This window comes from Dendrobates tinctorius, unplaced genomic scaffold (assembly GCF_039654945.1).
Source record: "Dendrobates tinctorius isolate UK_male_01 unplaced genomic scaffold, ASM3965494v1 ptg000394l, whole genome shotgun sequence".
Taxonomy (NCBI): Eukaryota; Metazoa; Chordata; class Amphibia; order Anura; family Dendrobatidae; genus Dendrobates; species Dendrobates tinctorius.
Window position 1 is genome coordinate 395,403 of NW_027362060.1, and position 27,368 is coordinate 422,770.

General features: G+C 46.8%; 1 protein-coding gene across 4 annotated transcripts in view; it reads right to left on the bottom strand.

Annotated features, from left to right (window-relative positions):
* The window catches only part of GRTP1 (growth hormone regulated TBC protein 1), a 96,594-nt gene extending 71,647 nt beyond the window's left edge, over positions 1-24,947 (bottom strand). The window contains exons 1-4 of one of the 4 annotated variants that reach the window (XM_073563539.1): positions 24,808-24,934; positions 19,743-19,987; positions 18,924-18,997; positions 16,987-17,138 (exon numbers count right to left, since the gene is read on the bottom strand). In XM_073563539.1, the coding sequence (XP_073419640.1) occupies positions 16,987-17,138; positions 18,924-18,964 (193 nt within the window). In that variant the 5' untranslated portion in view covers positions 18,965-18,997; positions 19,743-19,987; positions 24,808-24,934. Of the gene's footprint in view, positions 1-16,986; positions 17,139-18,923; positions 19,054-19,742; positions 19,988-24,807 lie in introns of those variants that run through there. The other 3 variants (XM_073563538.1, XM_073563540.1, XM_073563541.1) reach the window with 3 other exon arrangements.
* Between the last annotated feature and the right edge of the window lie 2,421 nt (positions 24,948-27,368).

Consider the following 27,368-nt stretch of genomic DNA (forward strand, 5'->3'; position numbering starts at 1 on the left):
AGATGTATATCTTTGTACCGTGTTAGCCAGTAGATAGAAAAATATTCAGGATTAAGAGTCCTCAGTAGTTGATACCTTTTAATGGCTAACTGAAAAGATGGTAACACATTGCAAGCTTTCGAGACTACTCAGGTCTCTTCATCACGCTAGACTAATACAAAATCTGAAGAAGTCGCATATTTATGCACAATACAGCCTAGAAAAAATGCAATAGATAAGACAAGTGACGTGAAGCAGAACTATCAATATGGGAGAGGGAGAAACATAAATATAAACATTGGACCAGTTCATAGATAAGGAGTCCGGATAAGGAGCAGCACAATTGTAGACATACAAAAAATAGTCAGCGCAGGTCTGTTACCTCCAAAGGGTGAATGAACTAACTAGGTAAAGACACTTAAAATGAATAAAAGGCGAGAATAAAAACGGTAATTAAACCTACCGGTAATTGTGTTTCCAGGAATCCATCATGACAAGACACTCGGGAGGACGTCCTTCTCATCCATAGTGGGACAGGAAACCACGAGAGTTTAAAAGGATCCTCCCCTTCCCATCCCTCAGTAATTTCATAAAGGAACACATCTGGATGGATGCAAACAAGCTTAATTTAAACCAACATTCTTCATACACATGTTACATCACAGTTGTATGGAAAGTATTATCAGGAGGGATCTAACAGTGCTGTCAGGATGGATTTCTGGAAACACAATTACCGGTAGGTCTAATTACTGTTTTCCAGGTCACCACCTGACAGCACACTGGAGTAGTACCAAGTATATTGGTCCTAGGGCGGGACTACTGCATGGAGCGCTTTTCTCCCAAATGCCAGCTGTGTGGATGCTATGTCTAATTTATAGTGTTTGGAGAAAGTACTAAGACTGGTCCAAGATGCTGCCCGGCAGACCTGCTCTGCCGAGGCTCCCCCCCTTTCTGCCCATGATGCGGCCATGGCCCTGGTTGAGTGGGCTCTAAGGTTCCCCGGGGGATTTTGACCCTGTGCTTTATAGGCTATGGTAATCGTGGATCTAATCCACCTAGCTATTGTCGATTTTGATGCCTTCTTCCCTTTATTAGGGCCTCTAAACTGGACAAAGATTACTGTCCTGCCTCCAGGGTCTTCTTGCATCCAGGTACCTAAGCACAGTTTCCCTTACATCCAAGTTATGGTAGGTTTTTTCCCTGCTATTTTTGGGAGACTGGAAAAAGGAAGGGAGTACTACTCCCTGATTCATGTTGGAGTTTTAGACAACTTTGGGTAGGAAGGCCGGGTCAAGTCTTAAGACTAAGTGGTCATTAAACACCTGTAAGTAGGGATCCTGGGTCGATAAGGCCTGCAGTTCTCCTAACCTCTTGGCTGAGGTGACTGCCACTAAGAAGGCTGTTTTGAGAGAGAGATTACGAATACTTATCTCTACCCCTATCTGATATGGCTGCTTGCATAGCGTATTGAGGACTAGGTAAAGGTCCCAAGGTGGTATGCTCTTCCTAATTAAGGGTTTAAGCCTTTGCAACTCTCTCGAGAACCGGGCTACCCACGGGTGTGATCATAGGGCTGTGTCATAGAACACGCTCAAGGCTGCTATCTGCACTCTGAGTGCTGGGTCTAAGGTCTTTCCTGAACCCTTCCTGCAAGAAGTCAAGTATTTTCGGGATGTCGGGCTGGTCAGTTCCGACTGTCTCCTCTCCACAAAAGCTGCAGAACTTTTTCCAGATTTTATTATATATTGCCACGGTCACGGGTTTCCAACTTGCTTGTAGGGTGGAAATGACCTCGTCCGATAGACCCCTTGCTCTTAGGACCTGCTGCTCAGGATCCAGGCTGACAACTGGAAAGCTTCCGGTTTTTGATGTAGGACCGGACCCTGATGGAGGTCTTTCCTTCTTGGTAGGGGAATGGGTTCCTCGCCCGCTAGCTTCCTGAGTAGGGGAAACCAGCTTCTTCTTGACCAGTAGGGAACTACCAATATAACGCTGGCTCTGTATTTGCAGATTTTCCTGAGGACCCGTGGAATGAGGGCTAGGGGCGGGAAGGCGTACAACAGGCCCCTGCTCCAAGATTGTGATAGGGCATCTACTATTCCTGCTGGATTTCCCAGGGGGTTCAGGGAGTAGAAGGTCTTGAGTTTTGCGTTTTCTTTGTCCGCGAATAGGTCTACCGTTGGTTGTCCCCAACGATCGCACAGGCTGCTGAACACTTAGTCGTTGAGCTCCCAGTCCGTTGCAGTTACCCTTCTCCTGCTGAGGAAGTCCGCGATCTGGTTCCGGGAGCCCTCCAGATGCACGGCTGAGATTGAGAGAACCTCCCTCTCTGCCCATCTGTAAGGCCTGAAGTGTTGGGTGTCTTGGTCAACCTTGGTGACAGAGAAAGGCCACTGTTGTGGTGTTGTCTGACAGGATTTTGACGTGTTTGTTCTTCACGTGAGACCCGGCGACGAGCAGCACTTTCCAGACCGCATGTAATTCTTTGACGTTAGAGGATCTTTTGCTGTCCTCCGGACTCCATTGCCCCTGGTAATACCTTCCTGTGAAGTGTCCGCCCCAGCCGAATAGACTTGCGTCCGTTGTCACTACAACCTCCGGGGACTGAACCCATGAGACACCCATTTTTAGGTTTCTCGGAATAGTCCACCATAGTAGCGATCTTCTGGCCCGGAGGGTTAACAGTATTTTGCTGTCCAGAGAGGTCTGCCTTCTGTCCCAGGACGCTAGGACCGTGTGTTGCAGGTCGCAGGAGTGTAACTGACTCCATCTGACACAGGAAATACAAGAAGTCATCAGCCCCAAGACTTTCATTGCGTCTCTGACCGATACCCGATTCTTTGAGAACTGACAAATCTTCTTCGGCATCGAGGTCTGTTTTTCGGCTGGTAGATAAGACATGCTTCTTTCTGAGTTTAACATGACCCCCAAGAATTTTATTCTGGGCTTGGGTATGAGATCTGATTTTGACCAATTTATGATCCATCCTAAACTCTGCAGCGTGGAGATTAAGGATTGACAGTTGACCCTGAGCTGGGTTGCTGAATCGGCTATAATTAGGAAGTCGTCTAAATACGGGACCACCGTTATATTTCGGGCTCTTAGGTAGGCCACTACCTCTATCATTACTTTTGCGAAGACCCTCGGGGCTGATGCTAGGCAACGAAACTGATAGTGGTATATTGTGCCGTTTCTTTCGACTGCGAGCCTGAGGTATCTTCGGTGATCTGGGTGGATAGGGACATGATAATATGCTTTTTTTTTTTTTTTTTTTTTTTTTAATCTAACGTGCACATTACCACGCCCTTCCCCAGAAGAGGAATCGTGGATTTTTTCGATTCCATTTTGAAGCGCCTGGAAGATACCCATCTGTTTAGGGGTTTGAGGTTTATTATGGTTCGGGTTTCCCCCGAGGGTTTTTTTATTGCGAAGAGGCTCGAGTAGTGTCCTCTGCCTTCTTCCTGGGCGGGAACCGGAGTAACTGCTTTCATGTCTAGGAGATCTTGAATGTCCAATCACATGGGGGAAGCTGAACTGAGACGTGAACTGGTCACTAAAAATCTGTTCGGGGGCAGGGAGTTGAATTCTATTTTGTACCCCTTCGAGATGACCTGTAATACCCAGCGGCTGGAGGTGACTTTCTGCCATTCTCCCGTGAATTTGAGCAATCGCCCCCCTACTCAGGTGGCGTCATTTCTTCCGGGAGCTGGACCCTGGGCCGGGGAAAAAAAAAAAAAAAAAAAAAAAAAAAAAAAAAAAAAGGAGGTTCTCTTTTCCTATTTCTACCCTCGCCTCCTTTGGGGTAGCTCCATCGACCCGACTTCCTCTTCCCCCTGTAGTCCGTTCTCTGGTTGTAACGGGGTCTACGAAAGGGCTGGTATCTTTTACGCTTCTCCTCAGGGAACCCCTTTTTTTTCCCCATCTGATGCTTTCTCCAAAATGTCGTCGAGCACGGGCCCGAAGACCCTGCCCCCCGAGAAGGGAATTGAGCAAAGTTTATTTTTTGACTGCATGTCGCCCGTCCAACTCTTAAGCCAGATAGCCCTTCTGGCTGTGTTGGACAAGGACTGGCTTCTGACCGTGAACCTAACCAATTCTGCCGAGGCGTCGGCCAAAAACCCCGTAGCTAACTTAAGTAAGGGGAGGGACTTTAGGATGGTTTTCCTCGGGGTTCTATCTGACAGATGCTCCTCCAGGTCATCTATCCATAGATGCATGGAGCGTGCTACCGATGTCGCGGCTATATTTGTCTTTATGACCGCTGCTGAGCTTTCCCAGGCCCTTTTTAAGAGCCCGTCTGCTTTCCGATCTAGGGATTCCTTCAAACTTGAGGAATCCTCGAACGATATTGCCGTCTTCTTTGATACCTTAGCTACGGGAATGTCTATTTTGGGGATCTCCTCCCAGACTTTGACCTCCTCAGGGTCGAACGGCAGATGCGACCTAAAGTCTCTGGGAATAGTTAACCTTTTCTCTGCCTCCTCCCACTCTTCCAGTATCATCGCCCGTATCTGGGTGTTTACTGGGAAGACCATCGAAGTCTGGGAGCGTAATCCTCCGAACATTTCGTCCTGTATTGAGAGGGAAGGAGGGGGTTCCTCAATCTGCATAGTCTGCTGCACCGCCCCCAATAGTTCGTCTGTGTCCCCAGATGAGAATAGGTACTTTCTTCCCCTTTTAGGGTGCTCTCTAATCTATTCCTCTTCTGCGTCTGAGTCGGACAGAATGCCTTCAGATGACGTATCCGACTCCCTCTGTCTTTTCCTGGATGACTGGGGGTTCGCCTGCGGGGTCTGGGAAGTGGCTAGGCCGGATACCGATGCTTGCACTTCTTCCCTAATTATCACTCTCATGTTAGACATAAAAGTAGCCTGCTCCTCCCCCATTATACGCCTTGCACATGCGTCACAGATGGTCTGTTGCCACGTGTCCTTTAGCTTCTTAGAGCAAACCGGACTCTTATCCTTCCACTTAGGCTCCTTTTTCTCAGAGGTAGAGGTTCCCCCCTAGAACATTTAGGGGTTACTCACGTGACCCTGGCACTCTGCTCCTGCCTCCGTCTTAGCCTGGTCCTCCATCTTCCTGGTGGCGATGGAAACCGCTGCTGTCTGCTGACCACTGTGTAGACACAGACCTGTAAGCGGTGACGGGCCCCTCCTGCCGCCTGGCCCTGTGGAGCAGAGCCTGCATACCGCTCTGTTGCGCTGCTGATCCGGCCTCCGGATGCCTGCCCTTCTCCTGATAGGCCTATGCCGCATCGGTGTGCCTGGTGGTCGCCGCCTGAGGCGCCTTAGTGGCGACGCGGCCGGAAGTGACGTCCAAGGTCGAGAGCCCCCATCAGGAGGAAGCGACCCCGCATCCGGGAGCAGCGCTACACCGGAGTAGCTGAAGGACCCTCCATCGGGTGTCAGCTGTAGATCTCAGCGGGTAGGAAGGGTAAGGCTGGGCCCCCCGATCCTGACCATCTGCCTGGAACGGCCGGATATTCTCTCGTCGTTCCTATCCACAGTGGGACAGGAAAAACACTGAGGGATGGTAAGGGGAGGATCCTTTTAAACTCTCGTGGTTTCCTGTCCCACTACGGATTAGAAGGACGTCCTCCAGTGTGCTGTCAGGTGGTGACCTGGAAAATAAATTGATGTAACCTGCTTAGTGCAAATAATCTCAATATTCAAATGACCAGAATGGCCGAACATTAAGTAAATATTCCGTTGCGACAAATACCATCATGGCGTTTTGGACAACCATCCATTCACAACACACTGTGAATTGATGTTATATGTGCATATAAATAGTTTGGTGGGAGCAGGGGTGGATGAAATTATCATGAAAATGTACTCTTAGGAATACACATTTTATGGTGATGGTGCAGAGCCTGCAGATCGTTCGTCAAACTATGTTTTGCTTTGCACAAAAAAATAAAATAACTACATCTCATCGTTCTCTGTAGTGCATTATCCTGTGTAAACAGGACTCGCGCTTCTGAGAACAATGTCAGCTCCTGTGTACTTAATGGGCTAGAGCAGATTGTTCAGTGCACATCTGAAGAATAGTTTTTGTGTACAGGACTCATCCTTCTGAGCACAATGGCAGCCTATTCTTACTGAATGATCCATTATAGATCGTTCAGGGCACGCCTGTATAAACAGGTTATTAGAATGACCGCCTATGGGCAAACAAGTAGTTGATCGATTAGCGCCCGAGGTCAGCCAGTGTAAACGGACCTTAAGGCTAAGGGTACCATACACTTAGCGATGCACCAGCGATCCCGACAACGATATGGATCACTAGTGCATCGCTAAGTGGTCGCTAGTGAGCTGCCACACAGGCAGATCTCACCAGCGACATAGCAGGGGTCGCTACTTACCTGTCAGACAAGGCGATCCTGACGTCCTCCCGCCCGCATCCACGCGTCGCTCGTCGGCGCCACAGGAAGCCCAGCAGGAAGCGCCCGACGAGAAATGGTCCAGGACGTTCTCGCACGACCAGCGATAAACAGCGGGGGAGCCGGTCGGAGGTTAGTATCAGACATAGCGATATCGCTAGCAATATCGCTGCTACGTCACAAAATCGGTGACGTTACAGCGATATTGCTATGAGTAACGGGGGCTTTAGTTCCCATGCAGATTGCTTGGTGCATTTTGTGATGCCGTGAATTTTTATTATGCTCAATACACTAGTGTATTACAGTTTTGTGGGGGTTTTTTCACCCAACATAAAACCGAGCTGCGTGCTTTTGACATTTGCAACAAAGCAATTTCTCTTGTGGTAAATATGAATTTTAATTGCAGATTCTCCCTGCCTTGAATGAGTAGAGTAAAATCCACAGGTAAAAAAAATAAATAAAAAAAATAATGTATATTCATTTTTACAGCAGAAACGCACCAAAAGTGCATGTAATCAGCACACAACTTTATCAATAGAGTTTTATCAAAGTTAAGTACGGTAACTGGAAGTATGCAGAACTATATAACTTTTTTATATATAACCAGTTCAAGACTGTGCCGTTTACCACATTCCTGAGCAGGGCCAGGCACATTTTCATTTTTTTCCCATTATGCAGGTTAAAAGGGGTTGTCTAGTCCAAATCTACAAGTCTCCAGTCACTGTGTGACTGCAGACTTGTGAATCCCCCAAGCACACACACTGTGCTTTGCGGGGATTCTCTGGTTCCTGACCCAGGACACGAGGGTATGTATGAGTTACACATATTCCCGGACAGAGACAGAGACAGTCTAGTCCGGATCGGACATCCCCTTTAAAGGAGCAAAACATTTGTTTCACTCTCCGGTATTAAAGTAATTTTTGTGACTCTTGTATGGGGAATAATTTTTACGACACAGTTTGATTTCTCCCCCCCTTTCTAATATTGCTGGAAAATAAAGTGTCCCTTGTTTTTCTTTCCCCGTTCATTTAAAAAAAATAGTGAAATATCTCCAAGTTACAATTGAAATGCAGCCTCCAGGCTGTATAGCAGAGATACAAAACCTACAAAAGACAAAATGAAAAAACCCTGCTATAAGTAAAAAGCAAAAGTGCATTTAAATCATACAGCGTTCTTAGTAATACTGTATTTGATCAAACATAGCATAAAAGCCGTCCCACCATAGACAAGGTGACTCTGTCGTCGGGAAAGTCCTACACTGTCTAGTATTAATAACCTTATCATGTGTCAAAGTTGACGTCTGTGTGAATAAGGGCACTTTTGCTTTTTACTTAATTATAGCAGGATTTTTTTTCATTTTGTCTTTTGTAGGTTTTGTATACTTTTTGGCCATGTGAACATGAATTTATATGCTGCATGTGTACCAACTCAAACCAAGCTCAATTTTTGTGTTTTTTCTTTGTATTTTTGCATTCTGTGCAAGCTGGGGTGTGGCCTCCTCTCCTGAGCTGGAAATTGTATTTAAAGGCTTCCCCTGACTGGTGTCCAGTGGTTTGGGCCCGGTCCTTGTCTGCCCTTATTCACACAGACGTCAACTTTGACACAGGATAAGATTATTAATACTAGACAGTGTAGGACTTCCCCGACGACAGAGTCACCTTGTCGATGGTGGGACGGCTTTTATGCTATGCTTAGTGTGACAGGCCCTTAAGGCCGCTATTTGGCCATGAACTGCTATGGCAAACATCAGGACCACACAATCATGATCTCGGTGTGTCAATTAGATTAAAACGGAAGCCCCCACAATCTATTCACCATTTATTTGATGTAGTCACTTTTGACAGCAGCAACTAAGGGGTTAAACAGATACAGATGGTGCCAACACCCATCATTTGTGATACAGCAAGTTGTCAGATATAGTGGACAGCCGACAGCTGCTGGATTGTCACCTGTATGGGGATGATAGTCTCTTATATCTCAGGTCAGTAAAAAGATGTATTGGCTGTCATTAAGGGGTTAAGAGATAGAAGTATTTACTAAAACAGACATGTTTGGGACTGCTCATCTTTCATTACCTGAAATAAGTATGCAAATTACTGTGATGCAGATGTATTTGTGTCAGTTGCTTGTATCCCCCTAACCCTGCTCTCTAATTACAAAGACTTTGAGAAGGGGGTCTCAAACACATAGCCCCAGAAGCGATTTTTTACTGCCCACAGCGAGGGCAGGCTGGGACAGGTGGCATAGGGGCAGCTTTCTGGCTGGGTCACCATGGTCTCTACACGTTCCAAGTGCCATTCTGGCGGCGTGATAAAATAGCAGGCGCAGCCAAACAGCCTGCTCTGTGCCCAATGCTGCCGGTACCTGATGGAGAGGATCTCCAAGCAATAGGGCCGGACAGGAGACGAGCCAAATGCCAGGAGGCAAGACTATGGGAAGCTGTGGGAGCCATCATAATGTATGTAGGTGAGGAGTGATCGTCATCATACAGTATGTTGGAGAGTAATGGAAGCCATCAAACGGTATGTAGGAAGGGCCGTAACTACAACCGGGGCACTTCCCCGGGGCCCCAACCACCCAAGGGGCCCCAAACTGATGGTAAAGAAATTGTATTTTAATACTTTAATTTCTCATAAAATACCCAGCTCCTATATTATTCGAGTTTAAAGTTAATAAAAATAACGAAAAGATCCATGAAAGTGCAAGCGTAAATGTTTTTTGTTCGTTTATACTTTAAACGGGGAAACGCCATTTCGCTTAGTAACAGGAGCTCTATGGCAGACAGTAGACTGTTAGCTGATCGCGTGGTGTAGCGCCAGGCGGTGACTCAGCCAATAGTTCAGGCAGTGGCCGCGACGTGCACTGACACTGAGGTCTTGTTTACCCCAACTGCTGAACTGCTCATTGGCCATTGCTCATCGGTTAGCGGCCAGTGTTGGATCATCAGTGCAGTCTGTGTCGCATATAGTAGGTGTAGTGCCTGTGTAGGTAGATAGTATTACCGTATAAGACGACCCCCAACTTTTCCAGTTAAAATATAGAGTTTGGAATATACTCGCCGGATAAGACTACCCCTCTTCTACGGTATGATTCCCATTGTGAACCCCACACAGCCCTTCATACAGTATAATGGCCCCTACATCTCTTCACACTGTATTATGGCCCCCCACACAGCCTTAAAGGGACACTGTCACCAGGATTTTGCCATCCCATCTGATAGCATCATAATGTAGAGATAGAGACCCGGATTCCAGCGATGTGTCACTTACTGAGCTGCTTGCTGTAATTTTAATATAATCACTGTTTTCACCTGCTTCATATTTAGCCGTAAATGAATGTGCTGGACTATTTGATTAGTCCTACAATGTTAATCTCAAACTGATTGAACAGTGATTTTATGAAAACCACACTGAGCAGCCCAGTAAGTGACACTGGTGACAGCGTCCCTTTAAATCTCCCTCCATAAAGTATAAAGGCTTCCTCATAGTCCTTCAAGTATTATCATGCCCCCCACAGAGCCCTCCCAGTATTATAATGGCTTCCACATAGTATAATTGGCTCCGTATATTACAGTGCATCATCCATAGTCACCCATTATAATGCACCATCATAGTGCTCCATATAGTATACTGCACCCCCATAGTCCTCCATACACTATAAACATGGAGAGGGGTGATGTGCCAGCATCGTGTGGAGGGGGATGGAATATGGGGATTGGGATGTACCAGCACCGTGAGGGGGTAGGTGACATGGAGAGGGGTTTGTGCCTGTGTCAAGATGGGGGGGGGGGGGTGGGGGGAGTACAGGGGGCAAACTTTCCTGTCAGACAATGTCACCCGGAGTACAGGAGACTCTCATTTCAATAATTTCCAGGAGCTCTGCCAGCTGTCAATGAATGGAAACCTGCACTGGCCTGGAGAGTCTCATAGCACAAGATTTGTAACAACATGTTAGTCTGGAGATCACAGAGAATTGGCAAGGCAGGCACATTGCACACTGTAACAAACTCTCAGCATTAAGAGGAGACAGTCTCAGCAGACACAAATATCTGTGACAAACTGAGAAGCCCTGCCCCTCTCCAATCTGCAGGTCTACACTGCTGCGAGGGGGAGGGGAGGAGGTCAGGAGGAAGTCTCCATATTCACACATTCCTCCCAGATCGTGCAGTATTTATCTTCTCAGTGAGTCATCTGCCTTGTTTTCAATAATCAGAGCTGTGTACAACCCCCACTCAGTCTCTCCTCACAACCGGGAGGGAGCAACAGCGAGTGCTGTACCTGTGGTCGGGGGTTGTAGTATTTGATGTCTGGCACCTGCTGGGGGAGGCAGAGATGTCAGCTCCAGTCTCTCTCCTCCTGGAGAGAGCGGCTGGACACAGAGCACATATCCTGGGCAGCCGCACTGTCTCTGCCAGTAGGTGGCGCTCTGCACTTGGCGTATAAGACGACCCCTGACTTCTGAGAAGATTTTCAGGGGTTAAAAAGTAGTCTTATGTCGGAAAAGGAAAATACGGTACTGTGATTGTGTGTGTTTATAAAACCGTTTATTATGAAACGAATTCGGCACCAGCCAAGTGGAAATAAAAAAAAAAAAGACAGACTGCGAAAAGAAGAAACTTGGAGGCTGAAAAAAAATTCGAAGAACTTAACAGCATCGCTGGATGTTGACAACCACTCGACAGGGAATGATATTGAAATCTCACAAAAATTAAATTCAGATACGTCGGTACAAGACAACCTTAGCAATGACAACGACTCGAAAAACCAAAAATTTATAGGCGAAGAAGATATAACAGACCCAACCAATGATACACCAAATTTTTTGGAAGATGAAGATTCTGCCTACTACGCCTTTCCTACTGTGATTGAAAATCAAGATAAGAAACGTAGGCTGATAGCGTCTGGGCCAATACAGCCTGACGGACCATTTCCCAAGGATATCAATCAACAAGGTAAATATTTTTCAATTAACTATTATTTTATCAACACAAAGTCAGGGTTGAAGTTTAAAAGAAGTTGGTTATGTTACTCAACAAAATTAGATTGTGTTTACTGCTTGCCATGTTGGCTATTCCCTCAGTCACAGTCAGAAGCACTTGAATACAGAAATCGTGTATTACCGTTTTCAACAACCGGAGTTTGAGACTGGAAGCATATTTCAGAACGTATGTCAGTTCATGAAGCATCCAAAAGCCATACACATGCTTGTGAAGCTTATGAGCAATGGCGGAAACGTGGTACTTTAGAAGACGTTTTCGACAAAAATGTGGAGAGTGAAAGAAGCTTTTGGCGTAAAGTTCTTGAAAGAATCCTGAATGTGACATTAACACTTGCAACATGTAATCTTGCGTTTCGTGATCTATTGAAAAGTTAGAATATTGTAACAAAGGAAACTTTCTCTCGATAGTTGAGCTTTTGTCAAAATATGACCCAGTACTACAAGAATTGCTTCAGCATCCGCAAGGGACTGTGAAAGTCGTAGTTACTCACTGGTTAACGGTATTTTTCGGAGTTCATGACAGCACCACCTGAGAGAGGGGATCCGCCCTTCAGGAACAGGAAATCCTACAGATACATAAGGGCGGCACCTCTCCCACGCATCAGTTGGTTTACAGAGCACAAGAGGACCACCGAGGTTAATAGCATTAATTATGTACAATACTTTACACAACTATTAATTACCAGTGTACATATAAGAGGAAGAAGTGCACACCCAAATTAAACTAAAGGGAGGGAATAAACGGGTGCTGTCATGGACGCCGAAAAATACCGTTAACCGGTGAGTAACTACGACTTTATTCGGTCGTCCATGACAGCACCACCTGAGAGAATTACAGAGAGTAATAATTACTTTAGGGAGGGACTACAGCCTGCAGAACCCTGACACCAAAGGAGAGGTTTGAGAAAGCACCCAGGTCTAGTCTATAATGGTTGTAAAAGGTGCTCGGAGAGGACCAAGTAGCTGCCTTACATATCTGGTCGATAGAGACCGCCGATCTCTCTGCCCACGAGGTTGCCATGGCCCTGGTGGAATGTGCCCTCAGCTTGTCAGGAGCTGGTTTGCCCTTTGAGGTGTATGCTAATGAAATGGCCTCCCTAATCCACCTCGCCGTTTACATGACCTGCAGTTTTTTAGGGTAGGTGTCCGGCAAGGGGCATTTGCAAAGGGCACACTCCCTGTTTTTTGCTTTGTGAGCGCATTTCTTCCCCTATAGGAGGAAAACATAAGGGGAACACTGCATCAGGGCACATTCACGAAGATCTCTTACACTGAGCAGAAGGCGTAGGTACCGGATCGCGGGGGGTCTTGGGTGAGCTGGATCCTTCGGCCTGGAGGAACTTCTGTGGCCAGATTGTCCAGTTCGTTTTTTCTTTTGCTGGGAGCCGGCCTGGGACCTCTCTCAGGCACGTTCCTGCTCTCGGTCCAGCTGGGTCACAGGAGCTTCTGGCTCGTCCATTGCTGCACATGAGCTAAAGCCGCTCTGCAGCGTTTGTGCCCTTTTTTATCCCCCCCCCCCACAAATCCAGGTTAACAGGTGTCATGGCCAGGGGCTAATTCCCCCCCCCCCCCCCCCGACGTCCATGGACTGTCCTCCCTGCGCTTCCCCCCCCCCGCCGCGCCCGGCGACGCACAGGGGAGAAAAGCCGGCAGGCATCTGACTTCCGGCCCGGCCCCCCGCATCACTTCCGGCCTCTGTGAACGCGCGGGGGAGCGCAGGCCGCCAGCGGCACGGCACTCCCCGCACGCCACCGAGCTACAGCCACCGGCCCCCGACCAGACTGAGGAGAGATTGCACCAGGAGGACCGGGGTCCGGGGGGGGATCCATACTCACCTGCCGGCACCGGCCCTGGAGACGGGCATCCGTCGGACCCCGTTCCTACATGCTCCGCACACTGTCGTGGAGCCCTGCCCGGGCCCACCGTGGCGCTTCCAGCGGACCCCGCACTGCCCGAGGTAGGAGACCCCCCCGCTACCTGAGTCGGACAACCAGCCTGGGGATTCCATGATGGTACGATCGGCAGGGAATCCTGTCCTCCATGAACAGGAAACCAACTGATGCGTGGGAGAGGTGCCGCCCTTATGTATCTGTAGGATTTCCTGTTCCTGAAGGTCGGATCCCCTCTCTCAGATGGTGCCATCATGGACGACCGAATAAATACCTCAGTCCTAAAATTCAGAATGAGCTTATTAATCCATTAGTCTTACAAATCAAAGATGAAATTGTAGTTGAGCTTCAAAATTCCTTGTTTTTTTTCATTGATCCTAGATACCAGCCAGGACATAGCTAAAATTGATCAGATGAGTGAAGTTTACCAGTATGTCAAAATAGTTAATGATGAAGAGGGGAAACCTATTGAAATTAAAATATGTGAAACTTTTGTATCCTTTAGAGAGATAAAAGATCAGTCTGCGCAAGGTCTTGCAGAAGAAATCATAACTTCATTGAAAGAGAAAAACTTGGATTTGACCAAAAGTCGGGGACAAGGCTATGATGGTGCTGCAGTCATGAGTGGGGTACACAATGGAGTGCAGCAGCGTATTAAAGAAAAAACCCCACACGCATACTTTGTGCACTGCGCTGCTCATAACCTTAATTTAGTGTTGAAGGATGCTGTGGAAGAGAACCGAGTGGTGAGCCAGTTTTTTGCAACAATTCAAAGTGTATATTGCTTTTTTGGTAATAGTATTGTTCGCTGGCAAGATTTGAAATCAGTGTACTGCATCGAAGCTCAGCCCGATTCACTGAATTCAAAAGTAACACTGAAAACTCTTAATCCAACTCGTTGGTCTGGCAGACATGATGCAGTGTATGCACTGAAACACAGGTTTTGTGACGTGATGAAAAGTCTTACTCGCATAACTTTGACTTCCAAAAAAAGCAAGGAAAGAAATGAAGCACAGCAGCTAAAGAACAAACTTGAAAGTTTTGATTTTGTATTACTTTTGGTTGTGTAGTGTGAAGTCTTAGAGACTCTCAACCTCGTTTCGAAATCCTTACAATCTGAAACCATGGACCTCTTGTCTGCATATGAGTTATTGGGTAATGCATTGTTAAAGATAACCGAAATGCGTGAAAGGTTCGAAGCACTTGTTTCTGAAGGATCATATGTGTGTAGTCAATGGGGAATAAAAAATGAATTTCACCAGAACAGAGTAAGCAAAGTGAAGAAACACTTTGATGAATTGTGTGAAGACGAGAGATTAGCAGACCCAAAAACTTGTTTCCGAGTTACTGTGTTCTATCCAATGGTAGACACACTTTGTATTCAACTTCATCGCCGCTTTCAAGGGATGAAAGCTGTTCTTGGCTCCTATGAAGTAATACAACCTGATCTTTGGCCAGTGCAAGTGAAAGATCTTCACAAAAAAGCTGTTGCTTTTGTTAACAAGTTTGCAGATGATGTAACTCCAGCCTTTCCTTCACAGTTAAGTTCAGTAAAAAATTTGTTTCAAAAGCAACTGGAAAAAATGAAAAGTGTTAAGAAATTTGCTGATTTCCTAATAGTCGAGCATTCTTCACTTTCATCAAGCTATCCAGACGTTTGCACAGCGTGCATCATGTATTTGACTGTTCCTGTGACTGTCTAAGGTTGAACGATCCTTGTCTACGCTTAAACTCATAAAAAACTACTTGAGAAGTACTATGGCTCAAGAAAGACTCAGCAGCTTAGCTTTACTTTCAATTGAGAATGATCGAGCGCAACAGATCAACTTTGACAAAGTAATTGATGAATTCGCTTCTCTGAAAGTTAGGAAACAAATGTTTAAGTAGCTGTTTACTTAAACATTACCAATTTGTTCAGTTTTAATGTTATGTTTAAGTGAACAAAGTTTAAATATATACTGTTTAAAACTACTTAATATTTAATAAACATATTCAATTATTTGAAAGTTGTGCAATATTTGGAATTATTATTCACCTTATTAATTTTCCAAACATATTCACTGAATATTTAACTTCTAAAACTTGCATCATAAACAAAATCTATTAAAAGGTCTTGCGGAACGTGGTGAAGCCTGTGAGTTGTATACAACAATGCGTAGCAGGCTTCACCACGTTCCGCACAACCTCTAGTAATTGAAATGTTGAGGGGCCCCACTATGAAGTTTTGCCCCGGGCCCCGAAGTTTATAGCTACGGCACTGTATGAAGGTGAGCTATAATAATAATACATTTTATTTCTATAGCGCTGACATATTCCGCAGCACTTTACATTTCATAGGGGACTTGTATAGACAATATACATTACAGCATAACAATAATCACATAGATCATAAAAGATACCAAGAGGAATGAGGGCCCTGCTCGCAAGCTTACAGTCTATGAGGAAAGAGGTAGACACGAAAGGTGGGTGGTAACAGTTGCCCTGATTGTATGGACCAGCCATAAAGTTAAGTGTGTAACAGTACAGACACAGAGGGCTAATGGATGCATAAAGCATGTGGGAACATGATGCGGGGAACCTGGTTATGGTAAAAAAAAACTTTTGGCTGTGCCACACATGGCTATGGCAATGTCAGGTATAGGTACATTAGTAGCGGGAGGAAACACAAGGAGTTCAGTCTTTGACAGGTTCAGTTTCAGATATAGTGAGGACATGATGTTAGACACAGCGTTTAGACAATTGCCGGTGTTTTCTAGAAAGGCTGACGTGATGTCAGGAGAAGAAGCGTATAATTGGGTGTCGTCAGCATAGAGATGGTACTGGAAACCAAATCTACTGATTGTTTGACCAATAGGGGTGATCATACTGTATTTATGGGGCTGTGGAGTCACCGTACACCAGGCATCGCAACGTGACACCGCAATCTAGCAGATACGCAGGGTAAACTTTAGCCACAGGACCTCTGTTGCACTTTGTTCCTCTCAGCCTAAATTTAACAGTGCACACCCCTACAGGATTTTTTTAATTGACCCTGAACATAATTATAGTTTTGACCATGAATAATATGTTTGCCATCAAGAATTCAAAGCTCCACGAATCAGGTGTGCGGAATAAGGTTTTGCGAATGCCGCAGATCTATACCAAACTTTTCCAGTATAGAAAACCACGTGATGAACGTGTAAGAAATTATTTTTCTTCTACCTTTCACACCTCCCATCTGACATCAGAAACATCTGCGTAAAAGAGGTCTTACATATTTTACTGGTCGGTCACCAAGTATATAATGACAAAAAAAAAAAAATGTATATAATATATATATATATATATATATATATATATATATATATATATATGTGTGTGTATGTGTGTGTATGTGTGTGTGTATGTGTGTGTATGTGTGTGTATGTGTGTGTATGTGTGTGTATGTGTGTGTATATATATATATATATATATATATATATATATATATATATATATATATATATATATATATATATATATAATCAGGTGTCATTCAAAAATAAATTCCCTGCAGGAGTAGTCAGCACAATCCTGAAACTATTTACTGCAACCTGTTTTCCGTATGTGGCATACTCACAAGAATGACTGCAATAAACTACCTGTATTCTGCGGGTGTCATCTACAGACAAAACGTATGGAAACATGTCTCCCAAAACCAATGAACAAGGAGTTTATTGTAATGATTGCATGCAGAAATTATACATAATATTTTACCTTTGAGGCTCTTTTCTACTTTTGTTGACTTCTGCATCATTTTGGACCACTTCATTGCTCTTCTTGTAAGGATGGTCATATATCGGGAATAGAAGTCCTCATAAGAAACATAATCAAATCCGTCTGGTCTTTCAAATCCATAAGTATCGACCCTAGTATTGAAACACGTATTAATACCTCAAAGATGGGAAGAAAAAAAAACAAAAACAAAAAAACCCAGAACACATGTTAAACAGGTCGACGCACATTACCCATCTGAGTGGTTCTAATGGTATTATCCCAAGAGTTAAAAGAGGTATTCCCATCGCCAAGATCCTAGTAAGTGTAATACTAATATTAGTAAATATCTATAGTTGGAAATATATTATAGTTCTTCTGATGAGCGATGTAACTTACCCCATGTACAGGGCATGGCGGTGGCTTAGGTATCCATGATTATGACCACTTATAATGACAGTTAGGTGGTCGTAACCATAGATTGATAACCTACTGCAATGCCTAAGCTTATCAGAAGAACTATACTATATTTCTAATTGGAGGCATTTGCGACCATGATTATATCTACTACATATTGGGAATGGATCTTGGAGATGAAAGTACTCATTTTAAGCCTCATTCGTGCATGCGCACTTCTGGTTTTCGGCTTTGCCCACACTTGAGCAAAGCGTACTGGGCACGCGCAAGAAACCGCTTGACTGCGCAGGCGCAATATCTCAAAGCGATCTGCGTTATTCACGTCAAGGACCTTGTACAGCAGACAAGGGGGGGGGAGGGGGGGGGGGGGACTGGGTGAATCGAAGCCATGCCAGTCGGACAGGACGGACCCTATTAGCATACATCGCGGGAGAAATAAAAAAAAAAAAAAAATTAAAAAAAAAAAAAAAAGGTTTTTATGGGTGATACATGGGGAGTCAGCTGACACTGAATAAAATCATATTTTTAGCTGGTAGGACACAAAAGTGGTGACAGGTTTCCTTTAAGTTCTGTAAAGAAATTGACAAAATATTTTGCCTTTAAAACCAATAGTGGAGCAGACCTGTTCCTTAAAGGGAATCTGTCACCAGGTTTTTGTTATCCCATCTGAGAGCAGGATGACACAGATCTCAGTGATGTGTCACTTATTGGACTGACATAAAAAGAGAGTATAAATAGATCACCGCTTTATCTGCTGCAGGTCTAGCAGTCCTCAAGAAAGCTGATGAGACCACCGATTGACAACTTTCTTCCCCTGTACTTAGCGTACACAGAATGCATTCACTCAGTGGTGGGGGTTGTACAGAGCCCATGAATATGGAGAACTACATGGCAGCAGGTTTACCAGTCCTCTTGTAATAAAATCATGGCTTTATCAGCAGGAGATTATCAACACCACAGCAAATAGCCCAGTAAGTGACACACGGCTGGAATCAGAATCTCTGTCTCTACAACATGCTGCTCTCAGTTTAGGTGAGTCAAGTGACAGATCCGCTTTAAGAAACTACACAAACAGTAATATTGATACAACTCTATTGGTTTTTGCCTGGGCAAATATGCAATTCAGAACTGAAAGAAAACAGTTCCACCCTGAAGCTACAATTCACCTTTCCCCCATACAGGTTCCGAAAACAGACGCAATTATCAACAGCTCAGTCATTGTGAGGTACGTCAGCTCCGCACACAAGCCCTGACATTGACAGGAATACACGTAATCAAAGAGTCAATGAGTAAAGGTAGTCATAAATGGGTGGGACATAGGCGAGAACCAGGAAACACAGCTCCTGTGCAGAACTGTACGCGGACACCAACATGTCACACTGCTACATTCACCTGCCCGTGAGCAGGCCCCACTCCTGTCTGATATTATATATACACATGTGTTGTAAAATATGTTGGAGCAAGATGAATAAAATTGTTGTTATTATTCTCCAGTACCAAGCATAGGGACGAGAAGGCCTTACCTGGGTATTCGGTCCCTCGCTGCTTCATTAGACGTGTCCATTGATAAGTCAATTCAGGTAACAGCACCGGATTACTGGAAGATACGACACCAGTTTACTGCTACGTAGTAGAGTTCTTACCAGAATATCGCTAGCCGTACAATGGAATAAACACAACAGAAAGTGTAAGCCAGATTTATGAATGACATTCTTCTTTTATCAACCTTCAATTATAAGTCAGCCACAACAGGAGGTCGAACCCCAATACACCACAGATCCATGCTGTGATAAAGCAGCAATGGAGTATGAGGTTTGGCGGACATCACACACGGTCTCATAGCCTGGGGCATTTAAAGCATTACACACCAGAAAACTAGCATATGTGTAAGCCACGCTGCACACAATAAGTGGATGACCTTCACAATTTTACACCAGCTCCAGAAACAGTGGGTGAACGTTCCTTCAATAAAAGGGCGCTTCACTATAATTTATGGTATAAGTTTGAGATGGCACTTCTAGCAGGAATGCATTCCTTGTCACTTGCGCTCGTGTAGCTAAAAGATGTGCCAAAGTTATTAAAAGGTGCCTATTGCTCCAGATGACATTGGATCAAGGCTGGCATACAGAAATGATGAATTCTCGAGTTATTGTTAGAGTATAGCATGTCACAGCATATCCGCTTGTAGCGTTCGGTGATCCTGTATTGAAATTAAACTCAGCTTGCTCTAAGTAAGGTGGTTTTTCTAGTGGGCCCCCCACTGAGCGGTCCATATACAGAACCCCGTGCCTAAAAGGAGGTTCCCATGGATCCAAAAGAAAATTGATAACGTTCCGGCTTACATTGTAGAAACTTGTATTCCTTTATTGAAGCGTAGTTACCAACACACATCGCCACGGCCATCGCTAGATCGCGCTTGTTTCGGGTGTATCCATCATTAAACAGGTTGTCCGGTCTTCTGAAGAAAGTGTGCAGTCACTCTATGGGCCCAATTCCTCAAGACCAACATTGTCCACGGCCCGCCTTAGATATCGGATGAGTAGCATTCACATCCGTTTCCACCTCACCATAAACCCTACTCCAGTCCCTGCAGGAATAAGATTTGTGGCTTAGCAAATGCCGCCACGTGTCATAAATTTGACAAGTAGTGATTGACGCGCTCCAATCTAAGCTCCACTCACTTTGTCTGGGATGAGCAAAAATGGTGCAAGAATCCCCAAAATCACAAGAGAGTGTGACCTTGAGTTGTACAAAAATTATTCAGTTTTTCAAAGCGCTATGTGCCAGAATACTACAGGACTACAGAGACTTTTGAATCCTTACAGCATGGACACTGTCAGGAATGGATTCTCCAGTGACGCTGGTGTTCACTGGTATTGAGCGAGGCCGAGTGCTTGTAGTCAGTACGAGATCACATGTATCCAGATCGCACACTTGCAGTTAAGTGACCACCAGCAACACTGGAGAATCCTGGCAGAATTCAGAAATCCGCAGTCACAAAAAGTGACTGGAGTCTTTTAGAAGAAGACCGGACGATCCTTTACTCAGAGCTACAGATCACATGTAATAAAACACATTGTTAAAACAAAATGACCAATGGGCATAATAATAGGAGAAAACACAGGACCGAAAGTAACAGATACATGACAAGCCAGATTACAAAGTGGAAAAGGGAGAGACTGTGGAAGGGCGGATACCTGGGGGAAGGATATTAGCAGGTGAGAAAGGTGTGTTTATTGTCCTAGAAACAGGCTGGGTGATCACCTGACCTGTGACACAGGGCGTGCACAGCTGCCAAGTAAAAGGCAAGAAGTTTCTCAATGAGCCATCAGATCACAAGACCAGCAAAGTCTAAGGTGCGGCACATTGTAAACCAACGCCCGGGAGTCAAAGGAGGATATAAATATCTACCAAACAGCTGCATGTGTCACAGAACACTAGGCATGAGTGCAAGTGGGAACAGTCACGTACGTGTATGCACGCCACATCTGAAGACGCGCGTCCAGTCTGCATGGTCACGTACTTATATGCACGCCACATCTGAAGACGCGCGTCCAGTCTGCACGGTCACGTATGTGTATGCGTGCCACATCTGAAGACGCATGTCCAGTCTGTACGGTCACGTACTTGTATGCACGCCACATCTGAAGACGTGTGTCCAGTCTGTACGGTCACGTACGTGTATGCACGCCACATCTGAAGACGCGTGTCCAGTCTGTACGGTCACGTACGTGTATGCACGCCACATCTGAAGACGCACGTCCAGTCTGCACGGTCACGTACGTGTATGCACGCCACATCTGAAGACGCGCGTCCAGTCTGCACGGTCACGTATGTATATGCATGCCACATCTGAAGACGCGTGTCCAGTCTGCACGGTCACGTACGTGTATGCACGCCACATCTGAAGACGTGTGTCCAGTCTGTACGGTCACGTACGTGTATGCACGCCACATCTGAAGACGTGTGTCCAGTCTGTACGGTCACGTACGTGTATGCACGCCACATCTGAAGACGCATGTCCAGTCTGTACGGTCACGTACGTGTATGCACGCCACATCTGAAGACGCACGTCCAGTCTGCACGGTCACGTACGTGTATGCACGCCACATCTGAAGACGCGCGTCCAGTCTGCATGGTCACGTATGTATATGCATGCCACATCTGAAGACGCGTGTCCAGTCTGCACGGTCACGTACGTGTATGCACGCCACATCTGAAGACGTGTGTCCAGTCTGTACGGTCACGTACGTGTATGCACGCCACATCTGAAGACGCGTGTCCAGTCTGTACGGTCACGTACGTGTATGCACGCCACATCTGAAGACGCACGTCCAGTCTGCACGGTCACGTACGTGTATGCACGCCACATCTGAAGACGCGCGTCCAGTCTGCACGGTCACGTATGTATATGCATGCCACATCTGAAGACGCGTGTCCACGTACGTGTATGCAAGCTGCATCTGAAGACGCGAGTCCAGTCTGCACGGTCACGTATGTGTATGCACGCCACATCTGAAGACGCGTGTCCAGTCTGTACGGTCACGTACGTGTATGCACGCCACATCTGAAGACGCACGTCCAGTCTGCACGGTCACGTACGTGTATGCACGCCACATCTGAAGACGCGCGTCCAGTCTGCACGGTCACGTATGTATATGCATGCCACATCTGAAGACGCGTGTCCACGTACGTGTATGCAAGCTGCATCTGAAGACGCGCGTCCAGTCTGCACGGTCACGTACGTGTATGCACGCCACATCTGAAGACGCACGTCCAGTCTGCACGGTCACGTACGTGTATGCACGCCACATCTGAAGACGCACGTCCAGTCTGCACAGTCACGTATGTATATGCATGCCACATCTGAAGACGCGTGTCCACGTACGTGTATGCAAGTTGCATCTGAAGACGCGCGTCCAGTCTGCACGGTCACGTATGTGTATGCATGCCACATCTGAAGACGCGCGTCCAGTCTGCACAGTCACGTACGTGTATGCGTGCCACAGCTGAAGACGCGCGTCCAGTCTGCACGGTCTCATACGTGTACGCATGCTGCAGCTGGAAAGAAACATATCCAATGTGAACAGTCACAGAGCACTACAAGAAAGAGAAAAAATAAGTTGAGATGTATAAATACAGTCATATGTAAAAGTTTTGGCACCCCTATTAATGTTAACCTTTTTTCTTTATAACAATTTTGGTTTTTGCAACAGCTGCTTCAGTTTCATATATATAATTACTGATGGACTCAGTTATATTTCTGGATTCAAATGAGGTTTATTGTACTAACAGAAAATGTGCAATCTGCATTTAAACAAAATTTGACCGGTGCAAAAGTATGAGCACCTCAACCTAAAAGTGACATTAATATTTTGTAGATCCTCCTTTTGCAAAAATAACAGCCTCTCGTCGCTTCCTGTAGCTATTAATGAGTTCCTGGATGAAGGTATTTGTGACCATTCCTGTTTACAAAACAATTCCAGTTCAGTTAAGTTTGATGGTCGCCGAGCATGGACAGCCCGCTTCAAATCATCCCACAGATGTTCAATGATATTCAGGTCTGGGGACTGGGATGGCCATTCCAGAACATTGTAATTGTTCCTCTGCATGAATGCCTGAGTAGATTTGGAGCGGTGTTTTGGATCATTGTCTTGCTGAAATATCAATCCCCTGCGTAACTTTAACTTCGTCACTGATTCTTGCACATTATTGTCAAGAATCTGCTGATACTGAGTTGAATCCATGCGACCCTCATCTTTAACAAGATTCCCGGTGCCGGCATTGGCCACACAGCCCCAAAGCATGATGGAACCTCCACCAAATTTTACTGTGGGTAGCAAGTGTTTTTCTTGGAATGCTGTGTTTTTTAGCCTCCATGCATAGCGCCTTTTTGCATGACCAAACAACTCAATCTTTGTTTCATCAGTCCACAGGACCTTCTTCCAAAATGTAACTGGCTTGTCCAAATGTGCTTTTGCATACCTCAGGCGACTCTGTTTGTGGCGTGCTTGCAGAAACGGCTTCTTTCGCATCACTCTCCCATACAGCTTCTCCTTGTGCAAAGTGCGCTGTATTGTTGACCAATGCACAGTGACACCATCTGCAGCAAGATGATGCTGCAGGTCTATGGAGGTGGTCTGTGGATTGTCCTTGACTGTTCTCACCATTCTTCTTCTCTGCCTTTCTGATATTTTTCTTGGCCTCCCACTTCTGGGCTTAACAAGAACTGTACCTGTGTTCTTCCATTTCCTTACTATGTTAATCACAGTGGAAACTGACAGGTTAAATCTCTGAGACAACTTTTTGTATCCTTCCCCTGAAAAGCTATGTTGAATAATCTTTGTTTTCAGATCATTTGAGAGTTGTTTTGAGGAGCCCATGATGCCACTCTTCATAGGAGAATCAAATAGGAGAACTACTTGCAAGTGGCCACCTTAAATACCTTTTCTCATGATTTGATACACCTGGCTATGAAGTTCAAAGTTCAATGAGGTTACAAAACCAATTTAGTGCTTCAGGAAGTCCGTAAAAAGTAGTTAGGAGTGTTCAAATCAAGAAAATGATAAGGGTGCCCATACTTTTGCACCGGACAAATTTTGTTTAAATGCAGATTGCACATTTTCTGTTAGTACAATAAACCTCATTTGAATCCAGGAATATAATGGAGTCCATCAGTTATTAGATATATGAAACTGAAATACCTGTTGCAAAAAACAAAATTGTTATAAAGAAAAAAGGTTAACATTAATAGGGGTGCCCAAACTTTTGCATATGACTGTATATATCTCTTCAGTGTGAACAGTCCCAATACACACAGCACACACTGGTCAGTGAAGAATTACTAAGTGAGAACCTTCTGTATACTGAACTCTGCCTTCAATTCAATGCCATAAAAAAGAATCCAGTGTCTGCTTTAGTTGTTTCTGTTGTGGGAAAGGATTGCAAGGAATATCATAGTGGACCGTCAGCTGATTTTTTTCCTTGGCTATAGTTCACACACCGTGTATTGGTCTGAGTGCGATCAGTAGAATAACCCGACCTCACAGCCATCATGCAGAGCAATGATACCCTGGGGCCGGGGACAGAAGAGGCTGCGCTCACAGACCGAAGCGAAATACAAGCAGCAACAATTGTCACACAATGTGTTTTATGTTTGTGTGAGAGCTGGAAACTCCCGACCTCCTATACCGGACAGTCACCGGAACGCACAGTGTAGACGGGACCCCACAGCCAGATAGGAGCCGTGGTGATGATACTGGCGGCCCCGCAGGCGCTTCACCGTACACACCGGGTCAGTCCTGCTGCCCGCACAGGGTTAAACGAGCCCTAGCAGATGAGCCGGCCGCCTGCACCTGTCCCGCACACTGACAGCTCACACGTATCCTGTGGGGATGTGACTTTTACCTGAGGGGAAGGTGGCGCTACCGCTCACACGGCGCCGAGGGCTCCTCCATGTCCTCGCCACAAGCCCGCACTCCTAGCCGGCACTTTTCTGCTTCAAAGCCAAGTGTCAATCATCCGACTAGAGGTGTGGCCTGTGGTGGGAGCACAGAGAGGCGCAGCCTCCAGGGGGCGGTCACAGGTTGTGCCGGCGGCTGTCACTCTGAGACGTGACGCACTGGCGCCTGTTCCCGAGGTGTCTCTCCTGGAGGCACTGACGGTGAGCACTCGTGCATGTAGTCACTGCTGACTGGGGACATGCTGTCTGCTGCACACTCTCTCTCCTGCTGTCCCTGCTGATCTGGGGACATGCTGTCTGCTGCACACTCTCTCTCCTGCTGTCCCTGCTGATTGGGGACATGCTGTCTGCTGCACTCTCTCTCCTGCTGTCCCTGCTGATCTGGGGACATGCTGTCTGCTGCACTCTCTCTCTCCTGCTGTCCCTGCTGATCTGGGGACATGCTGTCTGCTGCACTCTCTCTCCTGCTGTCCCTGCTGATTGGGGACATGCTGTCTGCTGCACTCTCTCTCCTGCTGTCTCTGCTGATCTGGGGACATGCTGTCTGCTGCACACTCTCTCTCCTGCTGTCCCTGCTGATCTGGGGACATGCTGTCTGCTGCACACTCTCTCTCCTGCTGTCCCTGCTGATTGGGGACATGCTGTCTGCTGCACTCTCTCTCCTGCTGTCCCTGCTGATCTGGGGACATGCTGTCTGCTGCACTCTCTCTCTCCTGCTGTCCCTGCTGATCTGGGGACATGCTGTCTGCTGCACTCTCTCTCCTGCTGTCCCTGCTGACTGGGGACATGCTGTCTGCTGCACACTCTCTCTCCTGCTGTCCCTGCTGATTGGGGACATGCTGTCTGCTGCACACTCTCTCTCCTGCTGTCCCTGCTGATTGGGGACATGCTGTCTGCTGCACACTCTCTCTCCTGCTGTCCCTGCTGATCTGGGGACATGCTGTCTGCTGCACACTCTCTCTCCTGCTGTCCCTGCTGATCTGGGGACATGCTGTCTGCTGCACACTCTCTCTCCTGCTGTCCCTGCTGATTGGGGACATGCTGTCTGCTGCACTCTCTCTCCTGCTGTCCCTGCTGATCTGGGGACATGCTGTCTGCTGCACTCTCTCTCTCCTGCTGTCCCTGCTGATCTGGGGACATGCTGTCTGCTGCACACTCTCTCTCCTGCTGTCCCTGCTGACTGGGGACATGCTGTCTGCTGCACTCTCTCTCCTGCTGTCCCTGCTGATTGGGGACATGCTGTCTGCTGCACACTCTCTCTCCTGCTGTCCCTGCTGATCTGGGGACATGCTGCCAGCTGCACACTCTCTCTCCTGCTGTCCCTGCTGACTGGGGACATGCTGTCTGCTGCACTCTCTCTCCTGCTGTCCCTGCTGATTGGGGACATGCTGTCTGCTGCACACTCTCTCCTGCTGTCCCTGCTGATTGGGGACATGCTGTCTGCTGCACACTCTCTCTCCTGCTGTCCCTGCTGATTGGGGACATGCTGTCTGCTGCACACTCTCTCTCCTGCTGTCCCTGCTAATCTGGGGACATGCTGTCTGCTGCACACTCTCTCTCCTGCTGTTCCTGCTGACTGGGGACATGCTGTCTGCTGCACTCTCTCTCCTGCTGTCCCTGCTGATTGGGGACATGCTGTCTGCTGCACACTCTCTCTCCTGCTGTCCCTGCTGATCTGGGGACATGCTGTCTGCTGCACACTCTCTCTCCTGCTGTCCCTGCTGACTGGGGACATGCTGTCTGCTGCACTCTCTCTCCTGCTGTCCCTGCTGATTGGGGACATGCTGTCTGCTGCACACTCTCTCTCCTGCTGTCCCTGCTGATCTGGGGACATGCTGTCTGCTGCACAGTCTCTCTCCTGCTGTCCCTGCTGATTGGGGACATGCTGTCTGCTGCACACTCTCTCTCCTGCTGTCCCTTCTGACTGGGGACATGCTGTCTGCTGCACACTCTCTCCTGCTGTCCCTGCTGACTGGGGACATGCTGTCTGCTGCACTCTCTCTCCTGCTGTCCCTGCTGATTGGGGACATGCTGTCTGCTGCACACTCTCTCCTGCTGTCCCTGCTGATCTGGGGACATGCTGTCTGCTGCACACTCTCTCTCCTGCTGTCCCTGCTGATTGGGGACATGCTGTCTGCTGCACACTCTCTCTCCTGCTGTCCCTGCTGACTGGGGACATGCTGTCTGCTGCACACTCTCTCCTGCTGTCCCTGCTGATTGGGGACATGCTGCCTGCTGCACTCTCTCTCCTGCTGTCTCTGCTGATTGGGGACATGCTGTCTGCTGCACACTCTCTCTCCTGCTGTCCCTGCTGATCTGGGGACATGCTGCCAGCTGCACACTCTCTCTCCTGCTGTCCCTGCTGATTGGGGACATGCTGCCAGCTGCACGCCCTCTCTCCTGCTGTCCCTGCTGATCTAGGGACATGCTGTCTGCTGCACACTCTCTCTCCTGCTGTCCCTGCTGATTGGGGACATGCTGCCAGCTGCACGCCCTCTCTCCTGCT